Here is a 25,413-nt window from a genome sequence, read left to right on the forward strand (position 1 = left end):
CTAGAACCTCCAGATTTACGAAGGAGCTACCACGGCCACAATCAATACTCTGAATATTGGACAGTCATATGTATTTACAATTGATGCGATCAATGAGGCTGGAATTACAAAGGGAACATTTTCGAGCTCGATTTCTGCTTAGTCATGATATGGACAGGGTAGGTAGTATATGGCCTATTTGTCGGCTTTCAACACATTGTTCTTAGTTAGCTTAAATATTAAGTCTCATATCATAACTTTAAATACACTGATAATTATAGCTCGTTATTATAGGCAACGTATGCAGGAGGAACAAATATCTACTGTGCATATAGCCCGGGAGACGCTTCTTTTATCAGCAACAGCATACGTATTCTTTTTAGAAAAGTTAGTTATTAGGAAAACCTTGTTTTGACATTTTGAGTTTTTAATCCAGATGGATCCTTTATTGGGAATTTTGAAGATATCGAGAAAACTAGGGCTCCGGCTTACAGTTAAAATAAATAAATAAATAAATAGGCAACGTAACATATGCCTTCACATAGCTTAATTGGTAAGTCAAAGCTAGTAATGCCTTGATGACGTTGCTAAGCCTTTGTACTAATAAATATAAGTCAAGTTAAGAGCTCAGGCTGGATATTTCTCTCTAGTAATATTAGCTCTTAGCCGCAAGTCTTGGCTGCAAGTAACCCGTTTGGAAGACAAATTAGATGTTGTACCCTAATGTCTACAAAGTTCAGGCTGAATAGACTGCTTAAGAACTATGCAAAGACTGCTACATAGCCTGCCCCAAAACTCTATGGCCTTTTGCTCCCTTTATTCTACTCTGTCTTAGCCTACTAGGTCTTGTTCACCAGCTACCTCAAGTTCTAAAAAGCGGATTCCATGAAATAGGCTATAGTTCCTTTAATCTTCTACAAGCATATTGGATTATTGCTACAGTTATGGGGGTTTGTGATTAGATTCCCTCACGTAAATTTCTGGGGATCCTGCCAGGAGCTTTTCAAGCAGAGCGTCGTCCATTTCTTCATATTGGACAAAGTAGTCTCGCTCGATGACATTAGTGCCGGGCGTGTGGCGTTAAACTCGATACTACTACTGTCTATACAGACGTCGCGGAGTGTTGGGGGCACCCTGCTAGACTATCTAGACTATGCTAATCTCATGCCGGGATGAAGAGAAGGTGAGTAGGCTTGTAACCCTTTTTAGTTAATGATTTGCGCCTCGAAACCCCGGGTTTCAGCCTTTTCGTGGGGTACTCGGCACTAGTATATATATAAGCTAGCAGAGTGTCGGGGCATCTTGCTAATGTCAAAACTCCAGCTCCAGGGCTAAACATGGATAGAGGCCACCCTTGAGCATTCACTCCAATCATAATCCCTATGCTAAATTTAAAGTATTCAGGGTATAGCATGCTCATGCAAGTGCTGTGATCTAATGGATGTTTCTGTTATTGCCATGGATAGAATCTTCTGCCAGCTTGATCGCTGAGCATACTACTTATTTAGCCTAAACTTAACCCCAGGTTATCAAAACCTGGGGTTTAAAAGTTTAACTCCTCGATACAACTCATGACCACTGCAGTAGCGTGGACAGATGGCCTTACTGATACTCATTGAATAGGCTATTCACTGCAGTTGAAAATATAGCAAGCAGATGATGGAGCTACGTGGGCAATTGGTTCTTAGTATCCCTGTATATTTACAGTTCAACGCGGGCAGCGTGCCTAGCGAGACTACACATTAACCGACCATTGACCCCCCTAGTCATCTGACCACTGCAGGGTTTTTTTAATATCTTACCTAACCAATGCTATCTAAATCTTAAGTTTAAAATATTAAAAGAATTATATAAAAAAAATATAAAAAATAGGCTTTTATGAAAAAGAATTTAAATAAATTAAAAATAGATATTTAAAATATTAATAAGTAAGAAATAAAGGTATATAAGTTATATACTGCCTTAGCACTGGTTATATGACCAGGGGCGTCAATGGCCAGCTGATCTACATTCTCGTTCCTAGCCAGTATATCACAGGTCAGCGTGAAGCAGTTCGTGCAAGTTGGGGGTACACTCTCGTCACCTTGAGGCAAAAGGCTCTGCTCTGTCGGCATGTTACTTTGGGTGGAGACATGTCGGTTAGTATCAGCACGTCCTTCACCCTCATGCTCGTCCGCAGCGAGTGTGGACATGTTCACCTGGATCATGGATCATCGGTAGCACGTGCGACTGGACTTACTCACCAGGCTGTGCCACTTCATGTTTGAGGGGATGCATGTGGGCCAGCCTATTGGCTGTGGTGGTAGATGGTAGGAGGTCGTAGTCGCCCTCGGTAAATTGCCTTTCTCTGGGGCATCCGGTCGGAAGCCTTGATAGCCTATATCCATAGATGTAAAAGCTCGTTTTCGCCTTTATTCGTATCTGGCGTCAAGACATGAAATTGGAAAGGAGACTAAGCAGGGGAGAAAGAGAACGTGGTTGGATCGCTCTCCATACAGGAGCTGTCCAGCGGCGATGCAAGCTGGAAATCTCCGGCATCATAGCCAAGTATAGCTTGAGCAGTTTGATGCTAAGATGATGTAGCCACTGACTCGGGGGGAAACACCCCGATGACTGTCCGAAAGTGACTGAGGAAACGGACTTTTTGTCCACCTGCCATGTCGCTTCTGATGACGAAATTGGCACTAGGCTGGCCGGCAAAGGAATATTTTCGGGGCTGGTGACGACGTCTAACTCCACGATATTTGGCTGTATGGCCTTCTGCTTAGACGTCTTTCCTACGTCTGCAATATCACTAGAGCCTACAATAGAATTATTTGAAGTACGGTGCCGTCTACCATATCGTACCCGTTAGTTTAAAGGCAGAAAAGCTCCTCCAGAAAACGGCCTACTCACTTCGGTTCTTCCTGTTCCTTTGGCTTTCGCAGATTGATATGCGTCATGCGCCAGGTCAAGTTCTCCAAGCGCTCTTGGCTGGGTAACCGCTGCTTCAACGTGCTGAGGGAACGCCATACTCGCATAGGGAATATATCCTGCTGCAGCAACTCTTCCGGGTCCTGGTCCATGCCTATCATGTCATTCTGAAAGCTTGGAAACTTACTGAGAGCGGCATTATATGTGCTCGAGAGGTCCCGTTCGAGCCCCACCGGACGGGTGCGCAAGTGTCCGATAATCCTACAATCTGTGGGAGATGCGGCATCCGAATCAGGCTTGATACTCGTGTCAGCCTCAGCCTCGTCTGAAAGTTTTGATGAGAGGGTCGCTTCCGTAACACCATTGCTATACAGTTCGCGACCAGTTGATTGTGAAATCACAACTGGTATCGATGATCCTGGCAAGGGACGAGAAGGCGCAGGCTCGGCTGGAGATCGTGCAAGTTTGCCCAGGCCGGATTCTTCCTTGACGCTTGAAAGGGGAACTGGGCTGTCTGCCTGGTGCCATGTGGATTGCCTTAGACCAAGCTCTACGGTATTACAGTCAAGGGTTAAGTTTGCGGGTTGCGATTTCTCTACTTCATTAACTCTGCGATTGCTGGAGGAATCTTCGCTGCATTGATGAAAGTAGTGGAACTTCGGGTAGTTTGAGAAATCCAGAGACTTATTTGCGGTCGGAGTGACCAGACGAGTATACTCTGTATCTGGTGAAAGACCGAGATTGCGTAACTTATCGGGATACCTGGAGATCCTTTGAATGATCTGTAACTTCACAGAGTTAGCAGCTGATGGTCATGCGGGGGTTTTTGTGAGAACAAATATCTCGTCGAATTCCTCTATTGCGCCAATACTCCCCAGTCGTCCCACGACCACGTCAATTAATCCCGAAAGCCCTTTGCGCTCATTGGATACACTCCAGGACAGGAGCGAGGACCAACCTTGCTCGTTTTCCTACGATTGGAGTAGTTGGTCCAGGTACGTTAGTAGTTGGAACGTACTGCCGATGGTTTCGTGCCCGAAGGTCGCTAGCCCCGTCAATATCGTCAAGGGATCAGGCAACGACACCTTAGAACCAGGAAAGTGGCTCTGAATCTGCTCCAATGTGGCTCCGATCGGGCTGATGTAAATCTCTCCAAGGGGATTTGACGCCACAACATGTCCATAAACAACATTTGTTCGAGCGTCAATGACAATTGATCCGGAGTCGCCGTGTGTGACCCTGTGCGCCATGTTAGGTCTGGCTCGGCGAGAAACGAGACACTTATCATTCAATTCAGGAACTATGACACTCCAGAGTATAGATGGCCTATTATCATTTATGCCTCCGAGGAATGAAGGTACTGGCTGAAGCCTTCCCTGCTTTACAACATTACCCGAGGTAACTATCAGAACTGCTGCCTCATTCTCCGGGCAAGCTGTCGCGATCTCGGAGAAAAACAACAGACGGGGCGAATTCGCGGTGCTCATGAAGGCATTCGGCCGCCATCGTCCCCTTTCCGGCAAGCTGATGAGGGCCCAATCAAAGTCCAGAGCCTTCGATACACCTTGTTCATACTCGACAGAAACATTGCTTGCGTCTCCATCATCCCTTCTTGAGGGGCTGAAGTTAAGTAGTCCTCGTGGAAGACATCGTTGGGCATCGAAGTCGTCGAGTCGTCTCCATGGTTATCATCGTCCTCCCTCAAGTCTTCGTATTCCACGTCGGTGACAAAGTCTACGTCTTCGACACTTTCATCGACTGCTACTTCACTGGTTGAATGATCATCCAACTCTACGGCCTCAGCATTCTTACAGGCCATGAATGGATTTTGCCAATTTCTCAGAACATGTGATGTCATGGGACCGTCCGAGGCTGCACCCAGTCCTTCGTCGGTATGTGAGTTCAGTGGTAGTGTAGGATACGCCCTGGACTTCCTTACGGCGTGAGCTGCAGTTAGGCCGTAAAACCCAGACCCTACTTGAATGACGCAACCTAGGGTTGAGGTTTTCCTGCGGTCTTGATTGACAGAAATGATGGAGCCGCACAAAGTCAGACCCGAGTGCAAGAGAGAATGAGACTCCACAGGCGTAGGCATAACATCAGAACCGAGGAAGACCCTTGTTTTAGCACACCCCAGCAAAGTTCTCAGTCTCGCTTGGTCTGTACTCCACTGGCTTGTAGATAGATAAAAACCCACATTAATAGCTATTTAGGTTGTCCATTACGCTTTCCATAATACGTCCTAGCTGCCTCAAAATCGTTAAGGACTTAAGTAAAGCGATTTCAACTGATGTTCTGGCCGTGGTACAGAAGAATGTGCTGCCCCCATGATGGAAAGACTAACTTCCTTGGGCGGCGTATGGAGGCTAAGGGTATAGGGTATTACCTGTTTGTCTGTCTCCCTAATGAATATCTAGGGGCTGTTAAGGCTTTTTATTTTTTTCTTCTTTAGATTACTTGGTTCTTACATAATATATAGAATAGGTTTAGTATAGAATCTGTAAGATTGAGACCCTATGTATAAGGTAAATCAATTCTTTATTATCTCTAATAATATTGATGTTCTAAAGCTTCTACCTCTAAGAATTTATGTCTACCTTTAAGGCTTGCTGCATTGCCTGTTTCATAACACGGAACTGCTTTATCAGTAACTTAATATACTCCATTACAACCTCATTCTCTTCCTGCAATTGTCGGATGCATAGAGTTGCTTGGTTCAGCACTTCAGCCTTATTCATCCGCCCTACGGTAGCTCTGTCACTGACGCTACCCCCGTCGTCTCCCTCGGCTAGATCCTCATTGGTCCCTGGGAGTCGCTGTTCGTGCTGCGTCTTCTTTAATGACGCAACGCAGTCCCGAAGCGCCTCAAATCGCTCCTGCAGGCCTGCTCTATATCGTTTTTCGATTGCATAATGAGGTCGCTGGCGCTTTCGAGGTGATTCCTGGCTTGAAGCTATGCTGCTAACGCTCTCGTCCCTCTCGGTGGAGCCCGGGTGTTGTGGCTGCACCACAGTTGATACGGGCTGCCCCTGTCCCAGCGTGTCATCAGCCAGATTACTGGGTTGGGATACCCCAGAGTCTTGGCAATGCGGGCTTAGGACATTGATTGTATCTTGAAATGTTTGAGAACCGATCGAATCAAGTAGATTGTCCCACTGACAGATGGAGCTTGACGAGAAATGTGACAAGTAGTCGGTGTTGTTGCTACTATCACTGACACTCATACGTTCGGGGGGCGAACAAAAGAGCGACGAGTCTGGTTGCTCAGAAAGCTCATCGCCGTTGTAAGGTATGAGATTACTTAACCAGTTGACATCCAGATCAATGTGGGCTTGATGAGAATCATCACCCAAAGCGGGATCGACTACCACTGGCTCGTTTGAGGAGTGACAAGCTGCCACTGGTGCATCCTCATTGCTTTCGGAAACTTGTGATAGTTGAACTATCTCTGTAGCGCTGGGCCAAGGGACACCAGACCTGAGAATCTCTAGGTCAACATGGTCGTTGGCAAGCAGTGCTTGAAGTGAGGCAATTAATTCCCCGCGGCTTTTTATATAATTAGGTAAAGAAGAACGTTTCGATTGAGGCTTGGGCATTTTGTTTAATCTGTATAGAGTCTATCAAACTTACTTATTCATAATACTTATATATATATATTACTTCCTCATTAACTTCAGTACCTATTATCAGGATGTCAGAACTACAGTACCTACTATCGGAAGATCGGAACTAGAGTACCTATTATCGGGACGTCGGCAAAATTTAAGTTTAATCCTACATAACCCTCGAGCTACAGACATATACGACACTGTTAGACATACGATTACTTTACATTTATTTGGTCCAGGTCAGGTAATTCAATTCACTAAGCTTAATAGAGTAAAATCACCCTCGCATAAGAACCTATCAATCTTCAAACCACAGCCCACAAATACACCCTAAACCGCACCCCCGTCACTTTGCTGCTGTCGTGACTTTCGCTTGTTCACCTCTCCGGCTTGTCTGTAACAGTCTTGGCCTCTACATGGATAATATGGCTATTATCTAAAGAGGCAAGCCTGATCGTGTGGGCGGAGATGGCAGGCCTGTCGCAGTAGGCAGGGTGCTACCCGTGGAGACCTAGTCTCTTCGGCATCGTGTCTTGGCTAGTATGGGACAGTGAGGGGGGGGAAAGGCGAGTATACTGTAGATCTTCATCTTGCTGTGTGTAACCACAGGCTTGATGATGCCCTTCTCCTCGAGGTCGGCAAGGCACTGTCGGGCCAAAGAACTGTTGATCTTCATTCCGTCGACCAGGGTGGTGTCAGCAACAGGGATCAGGGTAGGATAAGCTGGGCAAGCTAACTGATAAGTCGGATATCGATGTTTCATCAGATGTGCTAGAAGAAGAAGAAGTGGGCTATTAAGCAGTGGTTCTTACAGTGCTTTTCTATCATATGAGAATAAGGTTCTTTTTCTGCCTTAATGTCTATGACTCTTGACGCAGGGAAGCAAAAGGTAAAATTGCCTTTTCAGTTATACTCACCACAAAATACTATACTGTTGGTATTTTAGGAATAAATGTCTGTACAGTTTATATTGCCTAGTACTGTGTTAAGTGAAGTGTTATAGGTTTAAAACTGGCTCTCCAAGATCAGTATATTCTCAGTGTAATATGAACATTTTGCTGTATCAATTGGCTGGGGCATTTTAGTATGATGTCTGAGTTGTGAGCCAGATGTGTTACTTACCGTTGAGACACTTGTAGCTGAGAACTTATGCCGGCACATTGAACTTAGTGTTCTCTAGTCAAATAAGCACGGCTCCTCCCGGAGAAGCTACACTAGCGGAATTCTTTACAGACAGATACGGCAGGTCATTAACCCCTGCATTCGGCGATCTTAACCCGCAAGGTCGTAAGATATCTGTACGTCTACTTGAACTCATCCAGAACATGATCTTCCCATCTACGGTACAGCACAGCCCCATCAGAACCACATCGGAAAGAATCCCTTGACTTCACCGGGAAACTTGTCGTACAACATTGCTGGGACCCTCACGGCTAACTCGGCAATGGCGGCCGCGCATGCTAAAAACCGGCCCGGCAAGATCTCCACAAAGGTACTGCATACGGTTCGTATAACCCAAATGCATTTTCGGCAGGGGCTCTGGCAGTCCAGCAACGGCAAAGACTTTGCGCTTCACGTATGATTTCACCAATCGCTTTGCTATCGCTTTGCTGATCGACGCATTGAACCCAGAGCGGTCGGCTCAGATCTTCCGTTGTTATGTCCTTTTGGGGTGGCACCACTCAACCCTGCAGGTAGTGCATATCCACGGAGACGAAGTCGCATACAGGAGAACCTTTCAACATATCGTGATTACGTATCAATACCCCTAGTAGTCAGACTCTGGTAGAGTGCACGTTAGCGAAATCGCAACCATCCGTCAGTAGGTACTACGGGGAGCTTCATTCAGCCAGCGCCCCATCGTCCAGCAACTAGGGACAAAGTTCAGCCGATTTACAAGGGCAAGAATGATGTAGCCACGGAACTCTTGTTCGATGATATCACACATTCGTAGATCAGTCTCGTGGTCAACATTCCTCGTCACCTCGTCCAGGGGCACTAAAGTTTAATTTTCGTTGATGTGCAGTGACTTTCAAGCTTTCGCGAGTTGGCGAGGTATGGAGCTTGACTTGAGTGGAGGGCTTTCTGTATCTAGATTTACTATTTAATTATTAATACTATTATTTCCTAAGAAGCGTTGTTTTTATAGAGTACTATAGATAAAGCTACTATCTCAAGACTAGTCTCCCTAGCTCTAAATGACTACCCTACGTATTCCTCAATTGCTATACTAAGATTGGGAAAATCCCAATCCAAGTCATCCAGAAAAGTATCCAATCCACCACCTGAAGACAAGCGCATTATTTGCACTACCGCCATCTCAAACAAACTAACCAGTCTAATTACCACCCCACGATCTACAATCCTACTATCAAACGGTAAATTGATCTCCAGTCCTTCTCCATCAAGCGCAGCAATATCCATGTAAAAAGCAGATGAGTTTTGACCCATCGATTGTATCTCGTGACGCTGGAGTCCGATCCCGGTACCCAGAGCCTCTTTGTGCGGGTTCGATGGATGCACGACGATAGGCAGCGCAGCTGATGTAATATGCTTTGTCTCGGGATCGGGCATGGACGTGTGCTCATGTAACACAATGCTGCTAGCTCGCTTCTTCGCATAGTCAAGATAATCTTCCACTGTCACAGTCCAGGGCTTGTCGTTACCAGCAGTGGTGTCGATACGTAGAGGTGCTGACGTGACGGTCGTTCCGACCATTCTCTCAATGCCCTTTACCGGTACACTGCGCCCCAGTAGAGTGAGTTCCAATACAGCAGAACTTGATCCAGTCAGACGGGCTGTGACTAGTGAAAGAGCGGCGTATGTAAATGCAGCCACTGTCAAGCTCAGTTGGGATTGTTGATAGTGCATAGGGAAGGTAATGGTGTGCCTGAGAAGACTGTCCACGCGAGCTCCATCAACTGGTTGATACAGAGGGGTAATCGTTGATCTATCACCAGCGAGATGGTCGCGCCAGAATTGCGAAGAGAGTTCCTGACTCTTGACTTGCGTGAGATGATGGACAAAGGCATTATACTTGGGCTCGTTCACCTCGTAAAGATCATCCAGGTAGAAAGCTTCCAAGTCATTCATAATGATACCCAGCGAGACCGCATCATATATGGAGTGATGATAGGTGACGACAAAATGCCTTTCTACACCTTCGGACACGATAGCGGACCTGACAAGCGACCCTCCATATTCCATGCTTTTCGCTTTATCAGCCTTCAGATACTCCTCGAGATTCTCCGAATGAATCCAGTCAAGAGTCTCAGAAGCCTTTTGGACAACTTGTAGATGTTGATGTCGATCGTTGGACAAAAAGATTCGAGTCCGTAATGCAACATGAGAAGCCACGGTTCTAGTCCAGGCTTTCTTGAATTGAGCCAAATCCATATCTGATGAGATCTTGAACACATCCTGAAGTGTATATGCACCTGGCTGGATCTGAGTAGTACTAATGAACCGCTCTTGAACTTGGGTGCAGGGATAGATATCATGAATGGCATCTGGGGGCAGATTGCAGTGGGTGCTTGCTTCAGCAAGTAACTCATCCTGATTTTGTGCCTGTTCCATAATATAAAACGGAGGAATGTCTTGAGAATGCTCAGTGATGCTTTGGCGAGAAACTCGGGCCAGATCATGTAGCACTGGGCGAGTGAAAAGGTCTTCGACTGAGATGGATAGCCCTGCAGCTTGGGCAATGGGGATCAATTTCATCGCCGCAATAGAGTCACCGCCAAGACTCATAAAGTTTGCCTCGACGCCAAAGCTCTCAGGTGAAATAGACAGAATCTCAGACCAAATGTGGTGAAGAGTCTTTTCGTTCGGAGTCGCAGCTTTGATGATGTTCGTTTCAACCCTTGCCAGAGAGTATAAAGCACGTTGCATCGTATCCATTCCCGAGACAATTTGTTTGAGCACCTTTCTGTCTGTCTTGGCCGAACCGTTGAGTGGCATACGAGTCAGGGGGAGCAACACGCTTGGTATCATATGACGTGGTAAGGTCAAAGCCAGATGTTCGTGAGCCACTCTAAACATTTGGCGCGCCCATTGCTGCGCTTTCTCTCCTGAAGAGAGTTGAGCAGGTCCATCATCTGAAGATATTCCCTCATAATCGACAAAAGCTGTTAGAAGTGACGAGGTTGAAGTATCAGTACTCAATGAGACCATTTCAACGGCAACCTGGACGTTCCGATCTGCATCATGCTTAGCTAGCGCCACTCGAAGCTGATGCTCGATCTCGCCTAGCTCTATCCTCTGCCCGTGCAACTTGATTTGCGAGTCCTTTCTGCCAAGGAATTGAATTTTGCCGTCAGGAAGATATCGTACAAGATCACCCATCTTGTATAACCTGTTCTTTCGACCACTAGGCATCCAGGCTGCTGTTTTCAAGAATGCCTCCTTGGTCTTAGCCTCGTCCAGATAACCTCTCGCGACGTTTGGTCCTTCAACAATGAGCTCACCAATACTTCCAATGGGAGCCAACTTGTTGTAGTCGTTAGGGTCCACGATCCAAGTTGCACACCCGATTGCGTATCCAATATGGGAGCCATTGTGCGTGATGCCGACGCCAGGGTCACAGTGGGTCCAGATTGAGCATTCAGCAGGCCCAAAGCTATTGATGAGGAAGAGACGGGGGGCCCATGCGGCGATGTTTTCTGGTGTTGCCGTCTCTCCACCAAACACAAGAGTCTTCAGCGAAGGGACCTTGGTTGCGTCCAATAGGGATGCCACACTTGGAGTCAAAAAGGCCCAGTCAACGCGCATTCGGTTTATGGAACCGGCGAGGTCATTCATGCGCTCAAAGTCAGATGGGACACAGACGCATGCCCCAGCTGAGAGGGACGTGAATATCTCTCCGATGCTAACATCGGAGATGTATGCAGTAAACTGCAAGTTGCGAGAGCCTTTTCGATATCGAAGGATCTCTCCATGTCCCTTTATGCTGCTAGTAAATGCGGTATGGTCAATGAGGATGGCCTTTGGCTTGCCAGTACTGCCAGACGTAAATAGGATAAATGCTGGATCTTCGTAGGACACTGTTGATGCCGGGCATATCGGTGTCTTTTCAATTGTCGTCAAGACCTCACGGTCCACAAACATACTCCTTGCCGTGACATTCTGTGCCTTGTCCTGATATTTGCTGCTGGATATGGCTAGTGAGGCACCGATATCTGCTGCAAGCTCTTGTAGTCGTGCAAGGGGCTGCTGAGGATCCATTGGCACATTGGCACCACCAGCCTTGAGTACTGCCAACATAGTAACGACTGTCCAGATGCTCTTCTCGAACAGGATGGGTATAAGAGTACCTGGAGCGACGGCAAAGGCGGTGATAAGATGGTTTGCCAATGATGAAGAGAGTTCATCAAGTTCGCGATATGTCAGTTCTCCTTCCCAGGAGCACACGGCTGGTGAATCTGGCTGAGACTTGACACGTTGCTCCACAAGAGTATGCACATAGTTTTGCTGTGGAGGTGGAACATGAGAATTCCAAAGGTGGATTTCAGCAATGTCGGCAGGACCTGTGAGATCCATGTCTGCTAGTCTCGTATGTATGGCACATGTAGATAGTTGCTGTAGCATGTGCTCGAACTGATTAACCACTCGTCGAATTTGTCTGGGATCAATGACATGGTCATCAAAGCTGACGGCGAGTGACAAGGCGTCAGCTTCAGCAGTGCATTCGATGCTCAAAGCGAAATTGTGAAAGCCATCTGCTCTTCCAAGATCGACTTGTTTCAGACCCAAACCGCCTGAGCCAAGACCCTCGACAGACGAGGTGTTGATAACAAGCAAATTGTGGAGGTCAGACGCAGCCGAGACCGAGGGGCTGATACGCTTGATGTTCTGTAGTCCATATTGCTCGTGAGGCATCATCGATGTTGATTGCTCTTGTATCATGGTTAGGAAGTCACTAACGGAAGCAGTTCGATCGATGGTTACTCGGACTGGCACAGTCGCCAGAGTTGGTCCAATGATGTTTTCTATGCCCGCGATCGGTAAAGTACGTCCTCCGACAGTAGATGCAAAGACGATGTCATCAGTGTCAGAATAAGACGCCACCACAAGAGACCAGGCGGCGCGAGCAATGGAAGACATAGTAAACTCAGTGTCATGGCGTGCGGGAAGAGCTATCGTACGCTTCAGGGCATCATTGGTCATTGGTCGATAGCCAATCGAGGGTAGCCGGGGGAATGTAGGGGCTGAGGCTCCTTGTAGCGACATCTCCCAGTAGGCCTTAGAACTGTCCGAGTCCATCCCGAGGAGATACTGAACGAAGAGGCTGTATGGAGAGGAAGAGCTGACATAGTTCTCGCTGTAGATCTTTTCAACAGCCTCAAACATTGGTCCAAGGGAAGCACCATCATAAACGGCGTGATGAGCCGTAAAAACGAAATAGCGTTGGGTATTCGAAATAATGGCGTATCGTGAGGTAGGCTGTCCCAACTGAACGATCTTAGTAGAATCGGTCATGAGATACTCGTCTAATTTATCGCTGTATGTCCACTCTAGAGGGGCGTCGATAACAGCCTGCATCAGCTGATGTCCCTGGGAAGGAGACTCAAAGAACTGTGTTCGAAGAATTGGTGCAGCTTTGGCGACCATGTGAGCCCAAGCATCTTTGAACCGTTCCAGATCCAGCTCATCTGGGATTTCGAACACCATCTGGGCTAGGTAGCTACCAGCAGTTTTTAAACTGAGAGCCAACAAGCCCTCCTGCAATGCCGAACAGGGATAGATGTCTTGGATTTGCTGTGCTGTGACCTGGCACTGCTCCTGTGCTTCAGAGCAAACAATATCGAATGTTACAGTTGGGGAGATGAGAGAAAATGGCTCAACAGTGGTTGAACCCATTGACTCCGTAAATGTTGTCGCAATTGCGGCCATGTGTTGCAATGTTGGGTTCTTGAAGATCTGCTCAACCGTCAAGGAGATGCCGACGGCGCGACTTCTTGAAACGAGATGCATGGCACTAATGGAGTCTCCTCCAATGCGAAAAAAGCTGTCATGGATACCAATATCGATTTTAGTGTTCAAAACCTCTTGCCACAGCTTGGCCATCTGTTGCTCGGCCAGACTGGAAGGGAACTGCTTTTCTGCTGAAGTGAGGGCATAATAGCTGAGCTGCTCGACAGAAATGGTAGAGGCTAAGGCAGATAGTACGTTGCGGTCCGTCTTTGCAGATGCTGTGAGCGGCATTGAAGTTAAAGGGATAAACGCAGTGGGAATCATGTGCTGGGGCAGAGTCTCTGCGAGCTTGGCAGCGAGCTCATCGAGAATCACACCAAGTTCCTGAACCATGGCTGCCGACAGTACTTCTGCCTGGGGAGTATCCCCGGTGTCGTCGATAGCTCGGGGATCTTTTGGAGCATGGAAGGCAGCGAGTAAAGGAGCCGACTTTCCTTCAGCGATTCTGACCATTTCAACTGCCACCAAGGTCGAATCGGGAATGTGTCGCCGGATCTGATTCTCAATCTCACCAATCTCGACTCGTTGGCCTCGAAGTTTGACTTGGGTGTCTCGTCGACCAAGAAATTGCGTTTTCCCATCGGCCATGAATCGAGCAAGATCGCCGGTTCTATAAAGCCGTCGCTTTTTACCGGCCAGGTAGATCTCAACGAATGATTTCTGCGTACGTTCAGGGTCGTTCAGATATCCCTGGGCCAGGTTCGGCCCCTCAATCAACATCTCACCAGTAACACCAATTGGCATCAACACGGACGGATTGTTGGGATCAGTAATCCAAGTAGCACAGCCCAGGTTATAGCCCCAGTTGCTGCCAATGTCTGCAGTAGAAATACCTGGATTGCAGTGCGTCCAGATACAGCACTCAGCTGGACCGGCAGAGTTAATGAGGTACAATGAATCTGCCCAGGTCGAAATATTCTCAGGCGTGGCTGTTTCACCGCCAAAAAGCAAGGTTCGCAAGCAAGGCACCTCTTCAGGTTTGAGCAGTGCAGCAACACTAGGCGTGAGGAATGCCCAGGTGACATTTAGATCGCGCATAGAACCAGCAAGGTTATTCATGCGGTCATAATCGGAGGGTACACAGACGCAGGAGCCCACGGCAAGCGAGGTGAAGATCTCGCCTATGCTGACATCGGAAGTATAGGCTGTGAATTGGAAGTTGCGGGATCCAGGTCCAGTAGAATAGCGGAGTGTAGAAGAATGGCCGTTGATGCTGCTGCACATGGCTGCATGGTTGATGACAATGCCTTTAGGCTTTCCGGTTGTACCAGAAGTGAACAAGACGAAGCATGGATCATCTGGTCCTGCAGGGTAAGTGGGAGACCAAGGATCAGAGGATGCTAAACTTGGAAGATCAATGTGATGAAACAGATCTTCATCTACTACGATAACCTGCATATCAAAGGAACTGGCCAACTCGAAGTGTTTCCGGCTGCAGAGGATAACTTCTCCTTGGGTGGCGTTGATTGAGTCCTCCAATCGTGCCTGTGGATGTTCGGGGTTTAGGGCGACGTTGGCAGCACCGGCTTTGAGGACTGCCATCATTGCCACAACCGCCCAGCAACTCTTCTCAAACAACAATGGCACTAGAACTCCTCGACCCAGTCCTTGAAGGCTCAGATAGGCAGCCAAAGTCGTAGCCTTGGCCTGTAACTCGAAGTACGTGAGCTGGCCATCTCGGGCACAAATAGCAGGGGCTGAAGGTTGCAAGCGAGCACGGCTCTCAAATAGCTCATGTACGCAGCACAGAACACTGCCTGGGATGGAACTATTCCATTCCAGGATTTCAGCTTGGTCTGAAGGACTGACATGATCAATCTGGTCGATTTTCAAATCAGGTTCAGTAGAACCCGCCTGCAGCTGCAAGATCAGATGTTCGAAATGGTGAGCAATCCTCTGGACTTGAGTCTTAGGTATAACGTTGGAGTCAAAGTTTAAAGTGACATGAATGACTTCTGAATCAATGGAGCATTCAACGACCAGGGCCATGTTGTGAAATCCTTGCATGGAAAATGACCCTTGATCCATGTTCTTGACAGTTCCAAAGGCGAAGCCAGAGTCGCTGAGGCTACTATCACGCGAGCTTTGGATAACAAGCAAGTTCTGGAACTCGCAAACTCTCGCGATAGGCTCGGAGAGATGCTTGATGTTCTGTAAGCCGTACTGCTCATGTGGAATGGACTCGATCTGTTGGACGTGTAGCTGCTCGAGATAGGAAAGGACAGACTGATTGGTGCTGATTCGCGTGCGGAAAGGAATTGTAGCCATAGTTGGTCCCTGGACCATTTCGATACCGGGAATCGGCGCCATTCTACCATTGACAGTAGTACCAAAGACTACATCAGGCGAGTCGCAGTATTTGCTAACAAGCAAACCCCAAGCACCGCGAACAATAGTTGCCATGGTTACTGTAGAGTGAGGAGCAAGGTCGGCCGGGTAGGCAAATTGGTGCTTGAGAGAATTGTCAGTGGCAGGCTCGTAGCTGTGCGATGGGAGTTGAGGAAACAGAGTCTGCGTGGCGCCCTCCAAAGTGCTAGACCAGAAAGCTTTGTTCTCTTGGGTGTTGAGTGACTGCAAATGGTGGATAAAGATATTGTAGCCCACAGACTTTGGAAGAGCGATTCCCTTGAGAATCATGTCGACCTTCTCAAACGTTGATGCAATGGACCATCCATCATAGATAGCGTGGTGAGCAGTGAGAACAAAGAGTCGTTCTTGGTTTGTCTTATCAACCACGATGGTGAATCGAGTGAGTGGGGATCCTAAACCTGTTGGCGTTTGTTTGTCCCTCCCAAGAAACTCATCCAAATTCTCTTCTGTTCCCCATATTGGCTTCTGATCAACCACGGCCTGCAGTATTGGGTGCTGCATATTATTCAATGATGGCTGGTAGAAGCGAGTTCGAAGAATGGGTGAGTCTGAATAGACAGTGTTCCATGCAGCTTGGAGCACATCTATGTCCAATCCTTCGGGGATAGCGACCACGAATTGAGAGAGGTATGCGCTGGAGTTTTTGAGAGACACGGCCATGAGGCTGTTTTGCAGAGCGGAGCAGGGATATATATCCTCAATCATCGCAGGTTCGACCCCGAACTGAGAAGCTGCTAGGAGAACCTCCTCTTGATGACTGTGGATCTGGTTGAACGGCCTAACGATTGTTTCTCGAACTGGCTGAGCCGAGGTCATACAGAGAGCCATGTCACGCAATATGGGCTTTGACAAGAGAGTATCAACTGATAAACCGATTCCCTGCTCTCTAGCCAGAGTGACTAGTCTCACGGCGGCAATAGAGTCTCCGCCGTGTTGGAAAAAGCTATCGCTTGAGCCAATTGTACGTGCATCGATGTTCAAGGTTGTGGCCCAAAGCTGAGCGAGCTGGCTTTCCTCGTCACTGGATAACGCAGACGAATCACCGGTGTGAAGAGAGTAGGCAGCGGCTGCCTCTGAGGTAAAGTGTAGTACCAGATTGCGAAGAAGATGTCTGTTCACCTTTCCGTTGCTGGTACTGGGCCATGTAGAGAGTGGGATATACAATGATGGTACCATGTAAGAAGGGAGTGTCACGGCCAAGTTGGACTTGACGCCCCGCAGTCGTGCTACCAAGTCTTGCCCGATCGGAAGAATCGGGTCCTTTTCATTTGCAGTTCGCTGATTGTCGGTATGGAAGAATAGTGCCAGAGCCTCTTGTTGGCTATTACCGAGTCGAACCAACTCAACGACAAGGTGTTTGGCTTCGGGCATGGCTTCCATAGCGTTGTGTTCGATGTCTTCTAATTCGATCCGCCGACCATGAAACTTGACTTGGGTATCTTTACGGCTGACAAACTCGACAATGCCTTCCGCGTTGTAGCGCACCAGGTCACCGGTCTTATAGACCCGAGAGCCTGTTGCTTCAGGAACCAGACTGTCTAAGAACTTGGGGTCCTCAATAAAGGCTCCTTGAGCAGACTCTGTGTCCAGGTAGCCTCGTGCCAGAGTATTGCCCTCGAGCACGAGTTCACCCACGGCTCCAATTGGGGGGAGAATATTAGGGTCACTGGGGCTGACGATCCAGCTCCTGCAACCAACTGAGAGACCGATGAGATTGCAAGGTGACTGCGAGTCTGGCACTCGGTAGGCCATAGCCAATACGCTGGCCTCTGTTGGTCCGTATCCGTTGAACAGCCTGACTGTAGTGGCCCATGTTTCGACGTCTCTCTTGCGTAGTGGTTCGCCTCCAAGGACCAGAGTTTTCAGGGAGGGAACCTCGGAAGGCGTCAACGTGCGTGCAAACGTGGGTGTGAGAACGGCGAAGTTGACATCTAGTTGTTGAATGCACAATGGAAGGTCATCCATTAAGCTTGACTCAGAGGCGATACAGAGACAACCCCCAGACACAAGGCAAGCAAATATTTCGCCGATGGAAACATCGAATACATATGGTGCAAACTGAAGAACGCGGACATCGGGGTTAAATCCTAGATAGGAGGAAAAGGAAGAAACACTGGTGGCGATAGCTCCGTGTTCGACGACAACGCCTTTGGGAGTGCCAGTAGAACCAGACGTAAAAAGGACATAGGCTGGGTGAGTTGCTGATGGGATGTAGAGGGACTTTGAAAGCTCGGGCAACCCATCGATCATAGATTTGGTCACCTCCACCAACTGCCCCTCCACGTCTTCGAATAATGGTCGTGTCTTGGGGGATACAAGTATAAACTTGGCGTTGACTCGCTTAATGATGTTCTTGAGTCGTTTGGTCGGGCTGGACATATCGAGAGGAACAAAACAGCCACCAGAGCGAAGGATAGCTAGCATGGCAACAATGGCGAATGCAGACTTGTCCATACAAAATGGGACCTTGTCTTCTGGTCTCACGCCAAGGCTGTTGAGATATTGAGCCAGAATACTTGACAAATGGTCGAGTTCGGAATAGGTGAGAGAGGTATCCCATGATTGGATCGCGATACGATCAGGGCAACCCTTGGAATGCTGAAGAACCATCTCATGCAAGCAGCCGTCAAAAGTTGGTGGAGGCTTTTTGTTCCAAGACTTGATCTCCTCCGCGTCATCAGGGTTCATCATGTCAATGCATGATAAACTTAACGATGGGACGCTATTGGCTAGTTGTTTGATCACATGAGCAAGTTGTCGAATTAGTCGTTTGGCCTGAGTTTCTTCCAAAAGCTTCGCGTCGAAGTGAATCTCTAAATGAAGATTGCCAGCTGATGGACTGCACTCAACAACTAGAGGGATACCTGGCGGTCTATCTGGTCGTTGATATATGTTATCCATGTCAAGAAAGCCTGAGCTTGCTTTGATTTCAGCAGAATCCTGTACGACGAGGAGAGTTTCAAAGTCGCAAGCCAGACGCCCGTCATCCGACACCTTGATGATGTTTTGCACACCAAACTGCTCATGCTGCAGGATCTGCGTTGACATGGTTTGAACACTCTGGAGAAGCATATCAACTGGCGCCGTGGGATCGAAGGTGACCCTGAATGGGACAGTGGCAATAGTAGGTCCATCGATATACTCGATATCAGCGAGGTCTAACGACCGACCACCCACTACAGTGCCAAAGACAACATCAGGTGTTTGATCGCTGTTGTACGTTGCGAGAACCATGGCCCAGGCAGCTCGCATCAGAGACGTGATGGTGACTCCGGAACGCGCAGTGAAGTTATCCCTGAGGCTAACGTCTTGGGAAATTATGTGATCGGCTGTAGGCTTGTACGCTGTCGTTGGTTGCTGAATAAATGAGGTCTTTGGGAGACCCTCGAGGTAAGAACGCCAGAACGCCGGGGCTCGGTTATCTTCTGACCGGGAGACATGAGCCACAAAGTGATTGAAGATAACGAAGCGAGGAATGGCTTGGCCGTGATAGATCTGCTCAGCGGCCTCCAGTAGGCGTCGAAGAGACCAACCGTCATAGATTGCGTGATGTAGAATGAGGATGAAAAAGGTCTTGCCGTCCTTCTGTCTCACAATAGCTGACTCGGCCATGCGTTGTCCCAGCTTGAATCCCTTTTGTGACTGGCGACCAACAAATTCCTCAAGATTATCTCCATAGTTCCATCGCACCTTTTCCGAGACAACCACCTGCACCATGCCAGTTTCAACAGTATCCGTGACTCGCGTTCTTAGTGAATGACTGCTGACATATACACATTCCCAGGCACGCTGAAATAGCTCAACGTCCAGATGAGATGGTAGCAAAAACACAAAGTTTGAGACATAGGCCCCAGAGTCTTTGATCGAGAGTGCCACAAGGGCCTGCTGCAATGGCGTAGTGGGATACATGTCTTGAATTTGAGAGTGATCAACGCCACAGGCACCACAGGCTTCGCTCATGGTATCGGCAGATGGAGTCGAGCGCAAAAGAGAATACGGGGCCAACTGAACAGGTTGACCTTTCTGTGACAGAGAAGTCGTCATGGCAGCCATATCGCACAACTTGGGATGGCTAAAGATCTCGGCCACGGTGAGGTGGGTGCCCTTTCTTCTCGCAGCAGCTACGAGTGCCATTGCTCGGACAGAATCACCTCCGCTGTGGAAGAAGTTGGTGTTGGCGTTGATGACTGTTTCGCCATCGAGCTTGAGAACCTTGACCCACAGTTGCTGTAGGTCTTTCTCGCGTTCGGTCAGCGGCCGACTTGGCTCGCTTTCTCCAAGAATGGTTCTCATCTTTTGCACTTGATCGACAGTAATACGTGCCAGCATAAGACGAATGCTCTTTCGGTCTTTCTTGCCCGATGGTGTCAGCGGGATATGGGTGACAGGCACGTAGAGTGTTGGAATCATATAAGCAGGCAGCATACGTGACAGATAGGAATCAAGACCAGACAGCATAGCGCTGAATATCGTCAGGACCTGCTCATCAACCTCTACCTGGCATTCATCGCCCTTTGTCTCGTAACCTTTGAGGCTTATACAAGCTGCCAACGTGGCTGTGCCGTTTGGCGGAGTAAAGACATCTGCAATGATTTCAAGAGCCGATTGGCTATAGGTGGAAATATGGTGCTCGACTTCGCCAAGCTCCATCCGCTGTCCTCTGAGTTTCACCTGACTGTCTCGTCGACCCAGGCAGACAATTGTCCCATCAGCTTGGTACTGGCCCAGGTCTCCTGTACGATAGAATCGACGGGGAGTGCTCATGCCCGGCACAGGAAAGCGGTGAGACCATGCGGGGTCCGTAATGTATGCAGCGTTGGTGTTTCTGGAATCATTCAGATACCCTCGAGCAAGCTGAGGTCCTTCCATGAGGATCTCACCCACTGTACCAATGGGCGTCAGCCTCTCAGGGTCATCCGGGTAAGTCAGCCAGACCAATGCCCCCAAGCCTCGGCCGATATTTGCCGGCTGAGTGACATTCTGCATGTTGATAGGTCGCCCAATAGTAGTTACTGAGCACTCTGCTGGTCCGTAGGTGTTGAATAGCCGAACATGTGGTGCCCAAGTTCGAATGGCTTCAGCGGTAACAGGCTCACCCCCAACGGTCAACACGTCCATTTTGTGAGATCCCAGCTCACTTGGATCGATGGAACAGGCTACTGTAGGGGTAAGAATAGCGGTGTTTGCTCGCAGGCGAAGTATAGAGCCAACCAAGTCGTTCAACCGGTCTGATTCGGATGGAATGCAGACACATCCGCCGAGGAGAAGTGTATGGAAGATGTCGCCAAAACTCTGATCAAATGTAAAAGCAGCAAACTGTAAGCAACGAGTTTGTGGGCCTAGATGAATAAGTTTGGCGAGGTGAAATGCTCCTGTGCAGATGCCTCGGTGTTCTATAACTACTGCTTTCGGAGTGCCAGTGCTACCACTGGTGTACACCACAAAAGCGGCGTCGTTCGGTGTACTTTCAATATCTGCAGGCTGAAGTGAATCGGCGATGCTGTCCATCGTTTTCCCATCCAGTACGAGAGTTTTGAGCCCATGGGACGCATTGTGGTCAAAGAGATGAGTATATCCTGAGGTGGTTACCACAGCAGATGCGGATACTGCTGACAGTATACCATCTCGGCGCCCAGGAGGATGTTTAGGGTCAACAGTAACGGAAGCAGCACCAACTTTCATGATAGCAAGCATGGCAACAACCACCCACTTCGACTTGTCAAAGCAAAATGGTACAATATTACCAGGCTTTATGCCTTGGGATTGGAGATAGACAGCATAACGGTTGCTGAGGGAATTGAGTTCCTTGAATGTAAAGATCCCATCCCAGGCGCAGACAGCCTCGGCATCAGGGTTCGATACTGCCAAGCGGTCAAGCCGGTGATGAATACATTCTTCCTTTGCGCAAGGCATGGTCGAGTTCCAGTTCCTGATCAGGTCATGATCCGAGTCACTGATCAAATCAACCTGGTTGAGTTTAAGATGTTTGTGGCACATCTGCTGCGTGACATGTTCAAAGGTCTTGATTATTCTGTTCGCCTGAGCTGGATCAACGATCTTAGAATCAAATGATGCTTCGATTGAAAGACCCCCTTCAGATGTTGCCGTGCATTCGAGCGTGAACGGGATAGTGGAGAAGCCCTTGGTCTCGTCTGGCAGCTTCTCAAAGCCGCCAAAAGGAACAGTGGCATCCTCCCCACGGCTCGTCTGGATTACCAGAAGATTTTGCGCCATGCAGGCTGCTTTACAGTCGGCGTTGAGGTTGCGAATGGACTGAAGTCCCAGCTGCTCGAAAGCCATGGTTTCAGTAGCACTCTCCTGTACCGCTTGGAGTAGCATGTCGACCGTGGTACTGGGGTCGTTGAGCTTGACGCGAATCGGAATTGTTGTAATTGTCGGTCCAATAATTTTGTCAATGCCTGCTAGAGGAGCATTGCGTCCAAATACGGTTGTCAAGAATACCACGTCATCCGATCCTTGGTAAGTGCTCACCACGATCGCCCAGGCCGCTCTTAGTATGGATGTTAGAGTGAATGAGTCTGGAAGTTTGAGGTTTGACATTTTTGACTCAATAACGGTATCGGCCAGGGCTTGGTAGCTTGGAGACGGTAGAGCTGGAAAGGTTGGAGGTGTTATGTTACTGAGGTACGACTGCCAGAACTCTTTTGACTCATGGTTCTCTACAATACCGCTCGAGTACCTGATGAAGGCGTTGAACGGCACATAGGGATTTGGGATTGGCTGATCCTGATACACTAGCCGAACACTCTCCAGGATGCGCTCGATAGACCATCCATCAAAGGCTGCGTGATGAATAGTCCACACCAAGGTCTTCTGGCCTCTGGCGACGTCTTGAACAAGGCGGAACCGTTGCAGAGGTTGACCCAGTCCACCGATGGCTGCCTTGTCTTGTTCCAACTCAGCTGAGGTATCGATATCATGTCGCTCATACCACCAAAAGTCTTCAGTGAGAACAACTTGCACTATACCAGACGGTGTTGACACTAGACGAGATCGTAGTATTGGTGCTTGGTCACACACGGTCTCCCAAGCCTGACGAAGGCGCCGAATGTTGATTCTGTTCGCGACAGAGAACTTGAACTGAGCAACATAAGCACCAGGCTGCTTCTGCGACAATGCAAACAACCCATCTTGAAGGGGTGTACAAGGATATATATCGTCAATCAAGTTGGGGGAAACATCGCAGTCCAGTGCTGCTTGAGCCTGTACTTGCTCTTTCGTGTCATTTGGCAGTAGGGAGTAGGGATCAGGGATGTCTTGTACAGGCGACGTCTCTATCTCTTTTGGCGTGTCAAGTACAATAGCTTGCGCCAGGTCAGCTAGAACGGGGTTTTTGAACAGATCAGAGACCTGCAAGGTGATTCCTCGCTGGCTGGCCAAGGAAGCTAATTGCATAGCTTTGAGTGAATCACCTCCGCATCGGAAGAAGTTGTCATCGGTGCCTAAAGACGCCAAATTGTTGATGCCCAAGACTTGAGCCCACAAGCCGAATAAATTCCATTCCATTTGGGTCGTAGGTATTTTCTTCACTTGCTGTAGCATTTGGGGTTTTGATGCGTCAACAGAGTGCTCGAGGTGCTCAGATGCAATAACCTGTAGCTTCTTGCGATCTGTCTTTCCAGATGTCATGAGTGGAATGTTTCTGAGCACCAGATAGTGCGCGGGTACGGAATATGGCGGGAGGATATTGGCCAGTCGCGACTCGAGGCTGCCCATAAGGTCCCTCACCTCTTCCGACAGATCCCTCGTACGCACGACGAGGTCCATACTGTCTGTAAGGCCCTGGTCTTTAGTAGGTCCCTCAAGTCCAATGAAAGCAACCAGCGTGGGTGTGTCCGTTCTGAGCACGCCGACAACACATTTGAAGTCAGGGGCTAGACGTTGCAGCTGGTCCTCGATCTGCGAGACTTCGACTCGTTGTCCGCGTATCTTGAGCTGTGTATCCCTACGGCCACAGATGGCAATGCTTCCGTCTGACTGATACCGCCCCAAATCGCCACTGCGATAAACTCTGCCCGTCACTTGATCGAAACCATCAAAGACGTTGAATGCCTTGGCCCAGTCGGGAGATTCAACAAATACATCGTTGTTGCCGTTGATATAGCCTCGGGCTAGCAAAGGGCCTTCTATGACGATCTCTCCCACAGCACCGATTGGAGCCAGTTTTTGAACGTCGTTAACATCAGTCAACCACATACGAGCTCCAACTCCGTAGCCGATATTTGCCGCGTCGCCATCAGGTTTGACGCTGTGCTTGCCACCGCACCATATTGTTGTCTCTGCAGGTCCGTACATGTTGAGCAGCTTGGTTCGGTCTCCCCATCTTGTTAACACCTCCTGGCCTACTTGCTCACCGCCAACCGACAGGACCTTCAAAGAACCATTGAGAGTGTCTGGGTCCAATAAGGCAGCAACAGAGGCCGTGAGGTACGCTTGATTAACGCGGAGCGTTTTGATTGCTCCAGAGAGATTGTTGAGCCGTGCGTGGTCTGAAGGAATACATATACATCCTCCGAAAGCGAGCGTGGTGAGCATCTCGGCGATGCTAACGTCAAATGTATACGAGGCGAATTGCAGAACTCGTGACTCGGGCCCAAACTCCATAAATTGACCATGGGCTTCGATACTGGTACATAACGCTCTATGCTCAAGAATGATACCCTTGGGCTCACCAGTTGTGCCACTCGTGAAGACGACAAAGGCTGGTTGATGAGCACTAACCAATGGTGCGGCATAGGGCTCGTGGGCGATCTTCGTCATCAAGGCAGCACTGACAGATAGAACGCGGTTACCTGGGAACCTGTGTTTGTTGGCCGGACTGGTGATGACAATATCGGCCGAGACACGGCTGAGAATGACTTGGTGGTGACGAGATGGGTGGTTTGGGTCCAGGGAAACGCAAGCACCTCCAGCCTTGAGCACAGCCAACATGGAAACAACCATCCACATAGTCTTTTCGAAACAGAGAGGAATATACTGGCCAGGCTTAACACCCGACGCCATGAGATGTGCCGCAAGTGAAGAGGAATAGTTATCTAGCTCCACGTAAGTCATCTCGCCATCCCATGAGGAAATGGCAGTGGCGCTGTGTTTTTGACTTAGTCTCCGATCAAACAGAGCGTGTACAGTTGTTTCGACTGTCTTCGGGAGCTCTTTGTTCCAGGTCGAGATAGTTTCCATGTCCGATGGGCTTATAAGACACAGATCTCGAATTGTCTTGCAATTGTCGCTCAAGAGCTGTTGCAGAGTGAACTCCAACTGCCACACTAGACGATAGACGCTTGGTCCGTCAAGCAGATTAGCGTCATAACTTACCATGACCTCCATTTCATTATTTTCCATACTCGGCTTGCACTCCACAACGAGCGCATATGATAGAAAGCCCTTGGCCTTTGTCTCAATCTTGGTGCATCCAATCCTTTCGAGCCCTGATACTGTCTTGGAAGTTATTGCTTGAACGATAAGCAAGCTTCGAATATGTCTTGCCACCTCGGCATCTTTGTTCACCAGGCTAATTTCGTTCATTCCAATTTGTCCATAGGTCGCTGCG

The 25,413-nt window shown here is 48.6% G+C and overlaps 3 protein-coding genes across 3 annotated transcripts; all 3 read right to left on the reverse strand.

Annotated features, from left to right (window-relative positions):
- Positions 1–1,892: 1,892 nt before the first annotated feature.
- FGSG_11657 (uncharacterized protein) lies at positions 1,893–4,987 on the reverse strand (the record flags this gene model as incomplete). Its single annotated transcript, XM_011317326.1, has 8 exons — positions 1,893–2,177; positions 2,223–2,356; positions 2,571–2,812; positions 2,875–3,046; positions 3,080–3,654; positions 3,851–3,863; positions 3,911–4,192; positions 4,468–4,987. 8 exons carry the CDS (start codon positions 4,985–4,987, stop codon positions 1,893–1,895), a joined length of 2,223 nt encoding a protein of 740 aa, XP_011315628.1.
- Positions 4,988–5,400: 413 nt separating this feature from the next.
- On the reverse strand, positions 5,401–6,488 carry FGSG_11658 (uncharacterized protein; the record flags this gene model as incomplete). Its single annotated transcript, XM_011317327.1, has 1 exon — positions 5,401–6,488. One exon carries the CDS (start codon positions 6,486–6,488, stop codon positions 5,472–5,474), a length of 1,017 nt encoding a protein of 338 aa, XP_011315629.1. The 3' UTR covers positions 5,401–5,471.
- Positions 6,489–11,469: 4,981 nt separating this feature from the next.
- FGSG_11659 (uncharacterized protein) lies at positions 11,470–24,917 on the reverse strand (the record flags this gene model as incomplete). Its single annotated transcript, XM_011317328.1, has 2 exons — positions 11,470–11,567; positions 11,609–24,917. The coding sequence occupies 2 exons, from the start codon at positions 24,915–24,917 to the stop codon at positions 11,470–11,472; spliced, it is 13,407 nt and encodes a 4,468-aa protein (XP_011315630.1).
- Positions 24,918–25,413: the final 496 nt, after the last annotated feature.

Source organism: Fusarium graminearum, chromosome 1 (assembly GCF_000240135.3).
Source record: "Fusarium graminearum PH-1 chromosome 1, whole genome shotgun sequence".
NCBI lineage: Eukaryota > Fungi > Ascomycota > Sordariomycetes > Hypocreales > Nectriaceae > Fusarium > Fusarium graminearum.